The 15953-nt window shown below is 55.5% G+C and overlaps 5 protein-coding genes across 5 annotated transcripts; 3 read left to right on the top strand and 2 right to left on the bottom strand.

Annotated features, from left to right (window-relative positions):
• The first annotated feature begins 58 nt into the window (after window positions 1-58).
• CC84DRAFT_1201252 (uncharacterized protein) lies at window positions 59-3678 on the top strand. The gene is made up of 4 exons (XM_018181710.1): window positions 59-292; window positions 351-566; window positions 619-863; window positions 911-3678. The coding sequence occupies exons 1-4, from the start codon at window positions 192-194 to the stop codon at window positions 3463-3465; spliced, it is 3117 nt and encodes a 1038-aa protein (XP_018042554.1). The 5' UTR covers window positions 59-191; the 3' UTR covers window positions 3466-3678.
• A 483-nt stretch (window positions 3679-4161) lies between these two features.
• On the top strand, window positions 4162-5797 carry CC84DRAFT_72063 (uncharacterized protein). The gene is made up of 6 exons (XM_018187155.1): window positions 4162-4434; window positions 4504-4618; window positions 4675-4887; window positions 4948-5102; window positions 5159-5371; window positions 5425-5797. Exons 1-6 carry the CDS (start codon window positions 4268-4270, stop codon window positions 5567-5569), a joined length of 1008 nt encoding a protein of 335 aa, XP_018042553.1. The 5' UTR covers window positions 4162-4267; the 3' UTR covers window positions 5570-5797.
• On the top strand, window positions 5759-7674 carry CC84DRAFT_1159533 (diphthamide biosynthesis protein 2). Its single transcript, XM_018177262.1, has one exon. It carries the CDS (start codon window positions 5913-5915, stop codon window positions 7644-7646), a length of 1734 nt encoding a protein of 577 aa, XP_018042552.1. The 5' UTR covers window positions 5759-5912; the 3' UTR covers window positions 7647-7674.
• A 2575-nt stretch (window positions 7675-10249) lies between these two features.
• Window positions 10250-11589, bottom strand: CC84DRAFT_1159532 (NAD(P)-binding protein). The gene is made up of 2 exons (XM_018177261.1): window positions 11263-11589; window positions 10250-11169 (listed from the first exon to the last, which is right to left on the bottom strand). Exons 1-2 carry the CDS (start codon window positions 11426-11428, stop codon window positions 10433-10435), a joined length of 903 nt encoding a protein of 300 aa, XP_018042551.1. The 5' UTR covers window positions 11429-11589; the 3' UTR covers window positions 10250-10432.
• A 551-nt stretch (window positions 11590-12140) lies between these two features.
• On the bottom strand, window positions 12141-15459 carry CC84DRAFT_71996 (uncharacterized protein). The gene is made up of 3 exons (XM_018187152.1): window positions 14993-15459; window positions 14846-14941; window positions 12141-14795 (listed from the first exon to the last, which is right to left on the bottom strand). The coding sequence occupies exons 1-3, from the start codon at window positions 15233-15235 to the stop codon at window positions 12369-12371; spliced, it is 2766 nt and encodes a 921-aa protein (XP_018042550.1). The 5' UTR covers window positions 15236-15459; the 3' UTR covers window positions 12141-12368.
• Between the last annotated feature and the right edge of the window lie 494 nt (window positions 15460-15953).

Genomic DNA, 15953 nt, shown 5'->3' with positions numbered 1-15953 from the left:
CGTGCACACCCAGACAAGCAGGCGCGGTGGGAACTTCGGAGCTGCATTCTGATGTTCATCACCACCGCGAACGCGCCGCGCGCAATCACCCGCGAGCTTTCCGCACGAGCAATTGCGCATACAGCCCCCGTCGCTAACCGTTAATGCCTCAGCGAGTTCAAGGAGCAAGCCCCTAGGAAGGCGTGCCCTACATGGCGCCCAAGGACAAACAGCCGCGCGAAGAATCAATCGAGCGCACCACCGAATATGAAGAGTTCCTGGACAAACTAGCAGAATACCACGAAAAGCGAGGGTTTGTACTCTGCTTGCGCATCATTGCAGCGCGCAGCCGTGCTAACCGTCATGCGTAGGACCATCCTCGACCGCGAACCCAAGATCGGCAGCCGACACATCGACCTGTTGCGCCTGTACAAGCGCGTCAACGCAGAGGGCGGCTACGACAAGGTTTCCGACACCAAGGGCAACAAGCTTGCCTGGCGACGTCTGGCCGGCGAATTCCTCCCCGGCAGCGCGAACCTGACCACGCAAGCGTTTCTAGTCAAGACGGCATACTACAAGAACCTCGCGTACGCTACACACTGCATACTGCTGCGCGCACGCGCCTAACACGTGCTACAGTGCCTACGAGATATCCACCATTCACAAGCGCGAACCCCCACCCAAAGAAATCCTGGAAGACGTGTCTGCGAAAGGCGGCGACCTGTTGACCCGCACCGCCGAGAATTACTTCCGTCCTGCCAGCCGGGAAACAGAGCGGCTGCGTGGCGACGACGAGTCTGACGATTCGGAAGGCGACGGCGAGTCAAAGACCCCGCGCGATAACAAGATGGACGTGGACGACCCCGGAAGTCTGGGACGGCGTTGTATGTGGCCCTTTCAACGAGGAAGACCTTCACTAACTGTGCCCCAGCTCTCCGCCATGCTCCGCCGCAGCGAGTCCTCTTCCAGCCAGAGGTCTCGCGACGAGAGACCCGCCAATCTACCGGTCATGTAAATTCGCCTCAACCCAACGGCGTCTACGGGACCAGCGGAGCTGCCATGACTATCGCCAACTACGAGCCGCGGAGCAGCGCGCCCTCTAACATGAAGCCCGTGAACACGCCGTCGAACAATCCAGAATACTTCAATCAGCTGAAGAGGAAATATATCCTCAATAGGAAGAACAGGCCCGTGCCGCTCAAGGGCATGATGCTTCCTGGTACAGGTTTTCCCGGTCCGAACATATACATTAGAGCTCTTCATGCCCTGCGATCAAAGGAGCCTGAAGAGGAGGCTTATGCTCTGCACCACCTGGTCAAAATTTCGCACGAACGTGGCGACAAGTATAGGTTTGACCAATTCCCTGGTCTAGCCGAGGCACTCATCGAAAAGATTATACAAGCCGCGTCTTTGTACTTCGATGTGCAATGGGAGGTATCATATGTCGAGGAAGAGTTCGATCAACCAAACGTCCTGAACGGCCTCGGCGGGACCAAGGATCTCCTGCGGCGCATTCAGTCGCTGGAGATCTTGGATAGGCGGGACGATCTCTTACCGGATGAAGATGCTAAATCTCTCAACATGATCAACGAGGCAGCTCTCATCTTACGGAACATGGTTATGCTTCAGGAAAATGCCTTCCTCGTTTCAACGATACCATTGACAAAAGATCTTCTTGTGATATTGCTGAACCTTCCAAGCCATCCAACGACGAACGAATTGCAGCATTATGCACTGGAAATCTTGGAGCAGACAACCAAGTTCTGGTACATGGAGCCCCAAAGTCCCTTGTACCAATCGTTGCTTGCACAGGTTGACTGTGATGATCGCGGAAAGATCATAACATCATTAAGAGCGCTAGGCCGGATTGCGATGAACCTCGAAGCTACTAATAAGCTCACTGGTGCCCCGACCAAAATCCTCAAGTCCATCTGTGACTGGCTACTCGTCGAAGATGAGGAGCTTCGAATTGCCTGCCTGGATTTCCTGTACATTTTCACTGGTTTCGCAGACAATGTCCAGATACTGGTCGATGAAATAGACGTGGAAGTGCTCGTGAGCCAGCTGGTCCGACTGCTCCAATTCGGTGCTCAAGCCTTTGAAGAGCGCCGAAACAGTCCGAAGACTTCGAAGTCTACTTCGCATGCGGATGACGCACCCAAGTTGTCTTCTGCCATAATAGAACAGCTTGTCACTCTTGACGAGCCCGAACGCAGTTCGCAGTGGCTACGGACATGCTACGAGGAAGACCCCACCGGCGAGATCACCCAGATACAGCTGTGGACTGCCTACAACGCGGCTTTCTCAGATATGATGCCGAACAACGCGTCCTATAAACAGCTCATGCCGGCAAAAGACTTCATTACAAATGTGTCCACAACGTTTGTCGGAGCGCAGGCCCAGGTGATCACGACCACCAGTCCGCCGAAATACACGATCAAGGGTATCCGCCCGCGGTCGGTCCCGGTCGACCCCGCGACGAAGAAACCATACCTTCGCTGCTGCTGGCATCCACCAAGCCTGCTGAATGGCGTTTCCGACAGTAAGCACTCGTCCGCGAAAGTCGAATGCGGTGAGTTTGCGTCTGGCGTCAAAGCCATGTGGGAACATGTAGTGTCTTCGCATCTCAAAGTGCCACGGGACGACGAGACAGGGAAATGGCTGTTGGAGCAAAAGCCTGACATCGACATGGAGAATGGCGACGCAATAAGCACTTCCAAGCCGCCCAAGTACTTCTGCCATTGGGGTGGGTGCACGCATTTCGACGCAGCCGGCACAGAGTCTGCGTACGAAGCTGGCCAGCACATCAAGACGCACCTTCCTGATACTGGCCTTCTACATGCCGTCCACGCGAAGCATAATCGTACACCGTCGAACTCTACACCACTCACTTCGTCCGCGCAAGTCCGCCATGAGAACTTCCAACCCCAGTTCAGCCAGCCTGTGGGCCTGGGTAGCTTGGGCATGGGAGCACGACACAACGATAAGTACGGAAACGGCGACCGGCCTGTCCCGACAGTCCAGATGCCCGCTCAAACCCCTGCGCCCAATTTCAGGTACTACAACACAGTGACCGATGAGACCAGTGATGCTGCTGGTCTGCCACTATCATCCATCCTTGTGCTTCGGAACCTTGCGCGTCAACTTGGAAAGCTTCCACCACCCTCTTCTGTACATGAAATCCCAGATTCGCCTGTACACAAACGTACCTTTAGCGAGTCTAGTCCGGATCATCGGCGAAGCACTGGCGGAAAGAAGCCGAGGCTGAGCGACGCCGCGCGGGAGAATAGAGATCGGGAGATGTTGAGGGATGAGCAGGACGAACAGGAAGCGAGGTCTGCAGGCTGGGTCCCAAGGGTCTTCACGCCCGTGAAAGAACAGCTTGGATTTGTAATGGCGCACAATTTGACGCTTAGAAACTATATGGGGCCGCTGTTCAGGGCGATTGCTGAAGGCGAGACGAAATCGGTCCCTAGTCATGCCTAAGGCACAATACGAGTATGGCGGCGTTCTGGGGCGCCGATTTTCATCGAGCGGCATTTCTTGGATTGGCGTTGATGTCAGTGTGGGCAGCGCGGTTTGGAGGGGTTCCTTTTGCCTTGCGCCTGGCGTCCAGAACCGACTTGGTTGCAAACACCTGCGACTGTGTCGAGACTTGTCCGTTCTCTGATAGATTATCATCCATATTTAGTCGATGCCAAACCGTCTATTCTTAGCGACTCTTCCCGTGTTTTGGCAGTTTCTGATGATCTCGTTGTTCAGAACTTGTTCTGAAACCCTACCGATACAGAGATCGCATGAAGCCACGACCCAGTTTTTCACACACAACGCATAACAATACCATAAGCCTTCGCCTAAAAACAAAATAGCCCCACTGAAAAAACAGTGTCAAACCTGTGAATTACTAGAAGTGGTATCGCTGACTTGCCTAGCGCGGCACCAGATCGTTTATGCTGTTCGAGAACATAAGCTCGGAATATGATGGAATGACTTGGGGCGCGGGAGCGAGCACCCGCATGCCAGCAGAAGAGCACCAAACGGGATCTGTCGCCGATCCGAGTATAGCTTAGCCTCATGATGAAAGGTGACAGGCCGTGTTGGGGACAACTACAAAAGGGTAGCCTTACCACCTCAGTATGTTCTGGAGCAAGGCATCTGGTCGGCTATCTTTCAATTCACCACACTTCGATTCGTTCTTTTCTTTCGAAGCTGGTCTTCCGCTCTTTTAGGCGTTGTACGCTCCTTTGAATCCAGTCAGATCGAATACTTTCTGTGCATCTTGTTCAACATGAAGGTCGTTCTTACGCTCCTGGCTGCGTCCGCGCTTGCACAGGGCTTCGCTATCGACTTCGAGGCTCCGAAGGGGAACGTAAAGCGCTCAGTTTCGACGATATCCACGCCAGCGGCTTCTACTAGAGCGCTACCGACGCCACCTACCGGTGGTCCGGCTCCTGCGTATGTGACCTCAAATCCATAGACCACGATTGCGCGGTCCTTCTGCGATCCCTCTCTAACGTCTCACAGAACTGGAGCTCCTACACCACCTCCAGCTCCTGTGGGCAAGGGGAATGGTGCTGCTCCGCCAGCCCATGGAAATGGGACTGCTCCGCCGCCGCCGCCGCCTCCGTGTGGTGCTCCAGTACGTTCTCATTGAGATGAAAGGGAATATTGGAGGAAGACTGATATCAATGCCAGCCGCCACCTCCTGGCAATGGCACCGCGCCCCCGCCGCCTCCTCCGGCTGGGTCTGGTGCACCACCACCACCACCTCCTCCTGGCAACGGCACGGCACCTCCACCACCTCCTCCGGCAGGATCTGGTGCACCACCGCCACCGCCAATTGACCCCGTTGGCCTAGCAGCCAACGGAACTGCTCCTCCACCTCCACCTGCGGCGTCTGGTGCTCCGGTATGTTCTCAACGGCGTAGCGGATTCATTTCCAAAGAGAGGACTAACGGTTCTTCTAAGCCGCCACCTCCGGGCAATGGCACCGCTCCTCCTCCTCCTCCTCCTCCTCCCGCTTGCTCTGCACCTCCCCCGGATGCAAAGGGAAAGGGAAAGGGAAAAGGAAAGGGTAAAGGTACCGGGACTGCCGCCGCCGCCGCTACGCCTCCGCCTGCTGCGTGAGTAAATCTGCAGACATCTGAGAAAGCAATAACTGCTGACATCTTTGCTCCAGACCCTCAGGTGTGCCGCCACCACCTCCTGCCAACGGAACTGCCCCAGCTCCTCCGCCAGCTGGCAAGGGCAAAGGTAAAGGCACCGCAACGACCGCTGCACTCGCTGCCGCCACTCCTCCGGCGCCTCCTGCTGCGAAGGGTACGGCTAGTGCTCCTCCACCACCGCCCGCCGCCAGTGGCACGGCTGCTGCACCCCCGGCACCTCCTGCTGCGTACGTGCATCTGAAGGCTATAACATGGTAACGAGTGCTGACTTGTCTCATAGGCCCTCTGGTGCTCCTCCGCCACCGCCTGCCAACGAGACAGCTCCTGATGCCAAGGGCAAGGGCAAGGGCAAGGATAATGTTGCTGCTCAGGGCGTGGGAAAGGGCAAGGGGAATGCCAGACGCAGAGTGCTCAGGCTTTTCTAGGCTGGGAAAGGGATCCAGCTCTTGACGGGACAGCAGACTCAGGGCGCATTGACTTGCTTCTCTTGAGGTCTTGGGCCGGGCATGAGTTGGGAGAACGGGCGGAAGGGCACGATTTCCTACTGTTGAAATGGCAGAGCCATCTACTGCGCAGTTGACATGCAGCACAAAAACCCACAAACTCACGAATAGTTCAAAGAATGCAGTCACCATGCCTTTTGAACCAAGAGGTAGCCCATTCCCGCTGACTAACGCCCCTCGCATGATTTTGCCCCTCGTTCGCGCGCGCTCAGAAAGTTTCGACCCCGCCAAACACACATTTCCAAATCGCGCGCCTGCACAAACAATGGCCGCAAACGCGCCCGAAACAGCGCCTGTGCTGTCCACGCCCGACACGCACATCTTCGAAGACCCTACCCCTACGGTCGATACCTCGAGCTTGCCGAGACTGAGTAATGAGCAGGTGGCGCTCACGTACGAGATCGAGCGAACGGTGAAGGAAATCAAGGAAGGGAGATGGAAGAGGATTGCACTGCAGTTTCCGGATCGGATGTTGGTGGATGCGCCGCGGGTGTACGAGGGGCTGGCGAAGGGGTTGAAGAGTGTGCGTGCACGGAGCGCTGATGGCGTAGATGGGCCTGGTGGTAATGCGAAGGCTGACGGCGAGGTTGCAGAGAAGATGCTTGCGATGGGCATAAACGCGGAGAAGCACGAAGAGGAGGAAAGACTGTTCATCCTGGCAGACACGTCGTACGGTGCATGCTGCGTGGATGAGGTCGCGGCCGAACACGTCGATGCCGACGTCGTTGTGCACTACGGCCGCTCCTGCCTGTCGCCGCCTTCGCGACTGCCCGTCATATACGTGTTTACGGAGCGGGAACTAGATCTTGACCCTGTCATATCCACCTTCAAGCAGACGTACCCTGAAAAGGACACAAAGATCATCCTCATGGCCGACATCCCGTACTCACACCACGTCCCCACGCTCCACGCTCGCCTCTGTTCCGACGGCTATTCGCAGCTTTTCGCGACTGGCATCGTACACAATCCAAGCAGTCTGCTACCCAACCGCACCATTCCAGCCGAAGCAGACGCCGCAAAAGACGCAATCAGCGACTACGCCCTCTTCCACATCTCCGACCCCCCGCCCTCCCTCCTCCTCACTCTCTCCTCCCGCGTCGCATCAACACACATCTACCCCACCGATACGCCCGCACCTTCAGCAACCCTGGCCTCCACCTCCCTCGCCCTGCGCCGCCGCTACGCCCTCCTGACCTCGCTCTCTTCCGCCTCCGTCTTCGGCATCCTCATCAACACCCTCAGCGTCAAAAACTACATGCACATCCTGGCGCACGTGCAGGCGCAGATCGCGGCGGCGGGCAAGAAAGCGTACACCTTCGTCGTGGGCAAGGTCAACGCCGCGAAAGTGGCGAATTTCAGCGAGGTGGGCGGCTGGGTTGTGATTGGGTGCTGGGAGAGCAGTCTGATCGAGAGCAAGGACTTCTGGCGGCCGCTGATTACGCCCTTTGAGCTGGGGATCGCGCTGCAGAGCGATGATAGTAGGGTCTGGACGGGGCGGTGGGAGGCGGATTTTCAGAATGTGTTGGACGAGGAGGAGAGTAGACCAAAGAAGGACAATAAGGGCGTTGAAGCGAGCACTGGGTTGGATGAGGAGGCGACGAATGGCGGTGAGGGTGCGGATGGGGAGTATGATTCCGAGGAAGAATCTGCGCCGCCAGAGTTCGATCTCAGGACTGGGCGCTATGTGTCGCATTCACGGCCGATGCGGACCACTGCCCCGAAGACCAACCACCGGTCCAAGTCCCAGATCCAGGATGGGAAGGCAACACCCGCAAGCAGCGCGCTGATGAAGCGCGCGAACGGCGAATTGACACAAATCGGCGGCGTGGTGTCGCCTGGTGCCGAGTTCCTACGCGAGAAGAGGACATGGCAAGGTCTAGGAAGCGATTACAGAGATGAAGAGGAGAATGGTGTGAGCGGTAATGCTGCGAAGATGGAGGAGGGGAGGAGTGGGATCGCGAGGGGGTACGTCGTTGGTGATGAGGAGAGGATACATTGATGTGAGATAGATATATCTTATAGTACACAAACATAACCGGCGTGCTCTCAATGAGCCGAACATTCTCTTTATCTGCAGTTCGCAAATCAAAGACCCTTTCACCACAATTGGGACGCCAGTGAGATAGATAGGTTGGCTGTCACGGTGAATGTTGGACAAAGGGTCATAGATCGTTTGCAGCTTCTTTATCTCCAACGACGCACTGTATAAACCGTGCTGGCCGTCATTATCGGTTGAAGTGGTTTTCTTGTTCAGCATCCCTGCGGAATCATTGTTGCGAGCCTCACCATTCTTCATTGTCGTACGGAACGATGAGGCAAATGTGATGTGTAGGAACTTGAGATTGCCCATTCTCCGTCACATGTACACTGCAAAAGCTTTGGGGCATGATCAGTAGTTGTGTGCAAAGACGAAACACATGAGATGCACCTCTCCACTACCACGGCTGACCTGATGCCCCGTAGACGCGACTGCTCACTGCCGCAAGCGCCCGCCTACATGGTGACGTAGGATTTTGCCTCGGCTGGGTGAATGGCTGATAAGCGCGCGACCAGTCGCCCGTGGACTTTAGGGTATCGGGACCAGTACAAATGGTAGCTGCCAACAGGGAAGCTACTGTTTCGCCGCCTACCGAACTCTCAGTAGCTGCTTCGAAGCCGAAGATCCCAGAGCCGGCTCACCTGCTTGAATGAGAAACGTGGCTTCAGACCACAGTTCGTTCCCCCCCCCCCCGTTCAAGCCAGCCCCAGCCTCTGGATTCTTGGATTCTTGTAGTCCGAGATGTTAGCAAACAGATCCGGCTTTGCGTTCTCCTCCATCGACAGGCGTTTATCGATCATAGCTGTGATCAGGTTATTAAACATATTAAGTGGATTCACATATGGATAATGGTAGATCTTTCGTCTTCCCAACGATTTGTTGTGCAACCGATTGACTTTTGGTAACAGGACTGGCTTCAGCACTCTCTCCCAACCGCTGTACTTGACGGCCGGAACTGTATGTATACGTTGAGACGTAAGAGCGAGGTCGCCAGAGCGTCCAATAGCCAATGGTCGATCGTGGAGGTCTGCAGGTCGACGCTGCGTCCAAACCTAGTTCTCCGCTGACGTCCAGAGCAAGCAATTTGCACTGTACGCTCATATCCCCGGGCTTGTTAGCATGCGCTGCCCGCCGGAGTTGTTCGATGTATATCTCGACTTGGTCTTGGAGTACTGGATCGAATTGACGGGCCGCTCGGTCATTCAGACCTTGGCCAACAACGCGCCGTCGGACTCTTTGCATGCGTTTGTCTACAATTGAATATATTGTACATGGATGGAGATGGGTGCGTGACGAGATAGGCGCGAGACTTTGTCAGACGCTCAGTGCGATAAAAGTCTCTAGACAATCAGCACTACGCGCTGCGATATCAATGTGGTGCATTACCATGAACTACTTGTGCAGTGTCGAAGACTAGCTTGTTCGGGCCTTGTCTAGCAACGGCACTTGCATTATAGCAGATGGTTCGCTCGTGCGATATGAAGAGTCTTGCTAAGAAACCTACCCCATTTCTGATGGTCCTCATACGTCACAACATGGAGGTTTCGCTGAAGAGCGTGGTATGCGGAGTACCAATCTGTAAGCTTCGCCGCAAGTGGTCCCGGGTGTAGTAGGATGCGATAGGAGTATACAAGAATTCACTGCTTGTGTCAGCCTTATGCAAGTGTGCGGAGCGCAATTTCGTACTCTCAGTATGAAGCACACTAGAATGAACTTCAGCAGATACACAGTAGTATCGGGCGGCATGGTGGCAGTGAACGAGTGTAGAATCAGGAGTAATAGAAAGACTTATATTCAAACTGCGCAACAACTCCGAAAGTGTGCGTGCCGTGCTAAGAGGTCGTGTGGACGGCCCAATGGTCATAAAGTACACTTCTGAGCATCCAGTACACCGTGAAGCTGCCCGTACTAGGCGTTACACAGGGTGGAGGCGGAGCATCCCTGGCTTTTGACGGCGGTGGTATCGGGTTGAGTCGAGTCGAACGAAGCGCGTCGTTTGCAGGGATCGTGGGGTAAGCCACGCAAAAAATTGTAATTTCTCGGAGCTGAAAGTGGAAAAATAGCCTAATAAAGATTGTGCGAGTGACTCGGCGATGTATGGCGACGTCTGTCCATTTACTCGGTGTTGTCAAGGAGTTGTACACTATGGAAGAGCAGTCGATTGGCTCAATCGATCGCCGTCCGCCGTCTCCAACACTCGGTGAAGCTCTTGTTGTGCTTCTGGATGGAGGACACGTCATCAGTAACTCAGCTCGTGCTCGAATTTGTTCAGAAAGTCTGCCTTCCTGTTAGTCGCCTTCTCCTAGGCTTTGATTTGAGACCTGGTCAATTGACCAATATCGTCGGAACCCCCACTTCCCGGCCGACTCAAGCCCCCGCAGCTATCACCAAAGGCGCTGGATTGTATTTTGAGAGTTGATGATACGTGCAGGTGATGTGTGATGGGTCTTGAAGGTGGACCACCTAGCTTCTTAGTTCAGAAACAAATCCGACCAATGCCTACACATGTAAATGCCATCTCAAACAAACCCACCTTGGTATCGAGGACAGCTCCGTAGCAACACTCTCCTTTGAATTTACGGGCGAGTGGGCCCGTTACAATTGATTTGGTTCCTAACAAGCCAGGAGTGATGCTCACCAGCCGGTCTATCCTTTTCATGTCCTCTATATGCCAATGCATCACTCAGTTCAAATACCAGTCATCAAGCCATCCCTCTAACCGCTCGATCCTACACCTCCCATCATCTCTAAAACACCATTGCACCACCATCAACAATAATATCAGTCCCATTGACATACCGCCCCGCCTCACTGACCAGCATGACCAACGGCCCCGTCAGCTCCCACGGATGCCCCATCCGCCCAAAGGGATTCCGACTATTCCACGTGTCCCTCGCCCTCTTCAGCCCATCGCCCTCATTCAGTATCGTATCCATATACCCGGGGCTCAACGAATTCACGCGAATCCCCAACCCGCTCCATTCAGCCGCCAGACTCTTGGTTAGGCTCAGAATTGCTGTCTTGGATGCGTTATACGCGGCCTGGGGCTGCGGGTAGTTGGTGTGATGCGCGGAGATGCTTGCAGTGAATACGACGCTGCCACCCGTTCCTTGTGTCTTGACCTGACGCGCAAACGCCTGCGCGCAGAGAAAGCTGCCTGTAAGGTTGATATCGGTGGTGCGGCGCCACTCGTCGGCAGCCATGTCGATGGCGTGTGTGCAGCCGACAACGCCGGCGAAGCAGCACAGGATGTCGACGCTGCCGAGCAGCTTTACGGTGTCGGCGAGGGCGGAGGCGATTTTTGCTTCGTCGCGCACGTCGACGGCTTCCGTGATGATCTTAACGTGCGGGAATTTCTTGTGGATGGCGGTGATGGCGGGGAGGGATTGGTCAGGGTTGAGGTCCCACAAGGCGAGGCCTGAGACGCCGTGTTCGAGGAGGGCTGTCGCGGCTTCGAGGGCGAGGGTACCGGCGCCGCCGGTGACTGATCGTGTGTTAAATATGGCCTCCTTGGCGTTGTGGGAGGTATGGGGAATGCAGGCTTGAAGGTTTCCATGCAGGAGGGACAGACACATACTAATTGCATTGCCTTTCACCGAGAATCTATGTTGCGCTCTCTGCGCCGCATTCAATCCATCCGGAGGTAGTCTTGGCGCAGTTAGAGGGCTCTCTGCCGTCGAGAGCTGCATTTCGGGCAGCTGTCTTGCTGTGAGGGCATCTCTGCTTTCGGCGTTGTCCGGCATGATCAAATGCAGCTTCGGCAAGGCCAATTGTTTTGAAAAACTGGGATTGAAATGGGGAAATCCATTTTCTGTGAGATCTGGGCGAAGATCTTATAGAAACAGTTGCTGCTCGGAGGTTGACCCCGCCCCCACTACATGTAACGCGTGTTTGCTGCAGAAGGAAAGTGTGCCGAGTGTGGACGAGGGAAGGTGTGCCGAGCGGGTCACAATAATTCTCATAGGCGCGGACAGGGTCACCCCGTCAGTGTACAGAGCTCCGACTGTCCACAGTCGCTGCCGGGCTGCTTTGTTAGCTGCTGTACGGGATGGCGAAATAAAATCGGATACGGCACTTGGCCTGATTCGTTCTTGTCCTCGTAAATGGACCAAGAGCAAGAACAGCAGCGCAATTGCGTTTTGGCAGAGCACTTCTAGCTACAGCTTATCCCAGCACGATCACGAGTGCAGCTTCACAACAACGTACAATATAACGAGCTGTATTTAATTGTCATCAACTACCCGTACCCGCCGTGCCCACGAGCGGTAATGCAAAACCCATACCATTCTCGCCAGCTCCTTATCCCAACCCAGCGTGTCTATAATCATCGCAAGTACGATATACACGAGCACCCAATGAACTGTCCCAGGTATCGGGTATGACTCCCAGGTCCGCAAAACACAAAACGCCGTTAACGAGACTAGCGCCATTCGAAAATTCCATATACGCAATTTGAAAAGATGGCTAACAGATGCAGCAAAGACATCCGTATAAGTCGCTCGCTCACGATGGTGTTATAGAATAGAAAGCTCAGCTCAGCGGAGCAGGGACGAGAAACAATAGATGAAAAGAGACGGAAATCCCGAGTCGCCGCGCAACGCCAACAAGCCGGGCCGTTCAGACATGAAACGATCAATGTGATGTGATCTGCAGACGGTTTGTGCGTGATGGAACAGAATAGGTTCAACGGAGCCATGGCGAGCCGCGCCTGCCTCCGCTGCCTGCACCTGACCCGCCTCTTGTCTCTTCGAGGCTCCGTCTTGAGCCGGCGCCGATCTCACTCATCTGGAACAGCAATGGCTCGTCGTCATCGTTGGGCACGTTGCGGCTAGCAAAATTGTAGCGACTTTGGCGTTCGGTGGAGCTCGTTGCCCCTGTGGCCAAATTACCCGAAGACAGATGCGAAGAATAGCTACCACGACCTCGACTGCTCCCAGAGTAGGTGCCCCGCTTTGCCGGTAGATCGGAAGCTGACACGGGTCGAGGAAGCTCATCCCGCGTACCCGGTGCAGGTGGATCGTGACTTTCGCTCGTAAGGAGTTCTGTCTGTGCAAAGAGCTCACTCGGTGTGAGGTCAGGCGCCAGCACACGGTCCAGATCACGCTCGCGATCAGATTCGTCAACTGGAACGCTGGCGGATCGTAAGCCGAAGAAATCAGGTTCGTCTTCCATAGCACGCTGCTGTTGGGCTGCAGAGCTAGATCTGCGAGGGTGGTTCCAGGGTCGAGGTGAGGTAGGGATATCGATGGCGTTTGTGCCTTCATCGCCTTCGGTCCTCTCTTGCACGTCAACAGGATCTTGACCACGTGATGGGTGCCCGGGCCGACTACGGCTACGGCGCGGCTCGTACTCAATGATACTATTTGCGCTCAGTCGAGATGGAATTGCAGGGGTATGGGGCGTATGCGGTGAGATGGGCTTTCCTGGTGAGGATGCAGTAGAGAAAGAAGTGCCTGCAACCATAGGCGGTACGCTAGAGAGCTGACGGCTGGAGGATGAGGACGATCGATGGAGCATCATGGACGAAGAGACAGAGTCCGACAGAGTATTGTATGGCTCGCGCATGCGCTGATATTTGGAGAGCTGAGCGGTGGTCTTGCGCATTGACGCATCTCGCGTAGCAGTATCAGGTTTGCTAAAGCTCTTGAGGTCTTTCTTTTGTTCCAGAAGCTTCAAGAAGTCGGAGATGTTCTCATCGTCTGTCTTGACGGACCCTGAGCTAGCTCCTTCGCCTTCGTTCAGGTCACCAGAGCCGCGCTGTTGCGAAGAAGCCACACTTCCTCTCCCACTGCTAAGATTATCATCCTCTAGCTTACTGCCACCTCCGGACGAGAACCGACTCCTGCGGTGACCAAAGCTACTGCTGTAGCGTGCAATTGGCGCAGGCTTGGGAGAGCTGGATGCTGAGGATGCTATCGCGGTTTCATTCGGTAGTGATGGTTGCCTGAGCGCAGTTTGTGGAAGAGCAGTCAACGAGGTGCGGTTGCGAGGCTGTGTTAAAGGATTAGGGGCAGCTCCTCGGGCCAAGGAACTGCTTGGTCTGCTGCCAGCGGAACTTCCTGGTGATGCGGGCATATGCGAAGCAGGAGCGGGAGAAGATGACAATGAGCCGGCCTTGAAAGGTTGGAACGACACAGACGTCCGTCTTTGATAGGAAGGTACCTCATTCGAACGAAGGGACGACCTTGACCCTTGTGCCGTGCGGTGATTAGGAGGCAGCTTTGATGGGGGCGATTCGGTCGGTGATGACGAGGGCATGTCTCGTACAGCACGCAGAGCAGACATCGGGCTGGTGCCCGTCGGAGGGACAACTTGGTGGAAGGTCGACATACTACCGTAGGCCTGTCCCAAGTCTGGAGTGTCCCGAGGGTGCAGCTTGTTGACAGGGAGAGAGCCCGGGACGGGCTGAACTTCCCGGTTCGAATGTTCCAGGTACGTATTGTCTAAACCTAGAAAGTGCGAGCTCAATAACGACTCTGAATCTTCGACACTAAATTCGCAGTTTGTGCGGTATTGGACGGATATGCACAAGGGTCCGACAGGTGAGTTGGACGGCGCAAATACTTGGGTCTCGGTAACGCTCTCCGTTGATGGGTAAAGTGGGATGCTAAGTGTATCTGGGCGTGGGCTCTTGAAGTCGCCGTTCGCTATGCGAAAATTCAACTTCAATGATGGATGATTGGCTGGTTGTTTCGCGATGCTCTTGTAATATTTGAAGGCAGGTATGAAGCGGAGATAGGCGTAGAGCGACCGGAACAAGACTACGGCTTTCTTGTACACGTTTGGTAGCGGATCGCTTAGGTCGGAGGGATGCACTGCGTGCTTGTCACCAATATGGATCTTCCAGCGCTCCAACACAAGCTGTGTGGATTTGCCCATCTGGCTCGGGGGCCGTGACGACGATTCGGCGGGCAAGTTCAATGCTTCAGCGACGTCCCACCTCTTCCCTTGCTCGTCAAGGACGACAAGCGACTGTTTGTGTCCCAGATTTTGGGTGTCCAGGTAGATCTCGATGCAGAGTGACGGGTGCTGGCCGGCCACTGCATCCATCATCTTCCACTCCTGGAGGTGTGGAGTGAGAAGATCGGATTCATCAAGAACGACGTTGAACTGTTTTCACGTTAGAACATGTAGAGAGCGGATGAAGATGGCCCACGCACCCATTTGTTTTGTCTCAGATTTCCATCTTTGTTGAAGCTCTGGGGCAGTATCGTTCTCGAGGAAACGATGGTGAGGGCTGCTTTGGTAAAGAAGTTCTAGACATGGGTCAGTGCATCAAGCCTCGCAGCCTTTGTGACGGCGCGTACCTGTATAACCTGGTTCACCTTCTGGTTGTGTCTGTGGTCCGCCTCCGACACTTGGTCGGCGCGGCCCACCATCTCGCCACTGTCTTCGGTTCCGCGATCGCTGTAGGGAGCAAAGTCTGAGTGAGGAGAAGAGCGCTCGGACATGGAATCGCGATCCCGCTGGTTGTTGGTTCGTGTGGGGTTGGTCTGGAGGCTGTTGGCCGCCGAGGCGGACCGCGGCGAAGGGCGTGGGTGCTGGTACATGGCGAGGGAGGCCTCTGGTATACCAGGGCGTGGATAGGCGTGACGGAAGAAATGGGCTAGGATGCAGCGCGAGGAGTTATTGTCGGATTGAGCATAGGCGGGTACTGATGGGAGCCATCACGAGCGTGCGGCTATGCAGTCGGACAGGTGCAGTCAGTCGCAGGTCGCTTCAGCAGACTGATTCACGCGGTCGGTCTGATACTGTCGGTCGGGGAGAGCTCAGGCAGCAGCCATGATGTGCAGCGCTGTTCTACAGGGTGTGGCGTCTGGGTATATGGGCGCGGTGCCCGGTACGGCGATAAGGTTGAGCACCCTACTAGCGGGGCTGGCGGGCGGCGGGCGAGCGTAGGAGCAGGGTATGCAAACGATGGAGAGAGCCGCCGGAGAGCAGCTTGAGGAGGTGCGATGGCACAGGGCCGGCAAAGAGGCGAGGATGGCGATGCGGGAGTCAGGCGTCTGGGGGCTCGTGACTGGAGCGGATGACGGGCACTGATAGCACGATGCCCTTGTCTACACGCGCCAGAGCTGCCAGAGAGAAGCAGGATGCAGGACGAGCAGCCGCGCAGAGGAGATGCGAACGGCGATGCAGAGGCAGGCTATCAGGAGCAGCGCTGCAGCAAGGTGTAGGGCGTTTCGTCCTGACTTGTCAACCGCTGGTGACGCGGATCGAAGCTCGCTCGCCTCGTAGCTGTGAGGAGCGAGGCCCGAGCTCGGAGCT

This window comes from Paraphaeosphaeria sporulosa (assembly GCF_001642045.1).
Source record: "Paraphaeosphaeria sporulosa strain AP3s5-JAC2a unplaced genomic scaffold CC84scaffold_1, whole genome shotgun sequence".
Lineage (NCBI taxonomy): Eukaryota > Fungi > Ascomycota > Dothideomycetes > Pleosporales > Didymosphaeriaceae > Paraphaeosphaeria > Paraphaeosphaeria sporulosa.
The sequence above is the reverse complement of the archived record's forward strand: the minus strand, read 5'-3'. Positions and strand labels throughout refer to the sequence as shown.

Coding starts and splice junctions, on each gene's coding strand:
- CC84DRAFT_1201252 (XM_018181710.1), top strand. CDS start 192: ATGGCGCCCAAGGACAAACAGCCGCGCGAAGAATCAATCGAGCGCACC. Junction 293..350: donor GAATACCACGAAAAGCGAGG/GTTTGTACTCTG, acceptor CGTCATGCGTAG/GACCATCCTCGACCGCGAAC. Junction 864..910: donor CGGAAGTCTGGGACGGCGTT/GTATGTGGCCCT, acceptor ACTGTGCCCCAG/CTCTCCGCCATGCTCCGCCG.
- CC84DRAFT_1159533 (XM_018177262.1), top strand. CDS start 5,913: ATGGCCGCAAACGCGCCCGAAACAGCGCCTGTGCTGTCCACGCCCGAC.
- CC84DRAFT_1159532 (XM_018177261.1), bottom strand. CDS start 11,428: ATGCCGGACAACGCCGAAAGCAGAGATGCCCTCACAGCAAGACAGCTG. Junction 11,170..11,262: donor GGTGAAAGGCAATGCAATTA/GTATGTGTCTGT, acceptor ACACACGATCAG/TCACCGGCGGCGCCGGTACC.
- CC84DRAFT_71996 (XM_018187152.1), bottom strand. CDS start 15,235: ATGTACCAGCACCCACGCCCTTCGCCGCGGTCCGCCTCGGCGGCCAAC. Junction 14,942..14,992: donor AGGTGAACCAGGTTATACAG/GTACGCGCCGTC, acceptor ACCCATGTCTAG/AACTTCTTTACCAAAGCAGC. Junction 14,796..14,845: donor ATCTGAGACAAAACAAATGG/GTGCGTGGGCCA, acceptor ACGTGAAAACAG/TTCAACGTCGTTCTTGATGA.
- CC84DRAFT_72063 (XM_018187155.1), top strand. CDS start 4,268: ATGAAGGTCGTTCTTACGCTCCTGGCTGCGTCCGCGCTTGCACAGGGC. Junction 4,888..4,947: donor CTGCGGCGTCTGGTGCTCCG/GTATGTTCTCAA, acceptor GGTTCTTCTAAG/CCGCCACCTCCGGGCAATGG. Junction 5,372..5,424: donor CCCCCGGCACCTCCTGCTGC/GTACGTGCATCT, acceptor CTTGTCTCATAG/GCCCTCTGGTGCTCCTCCGC.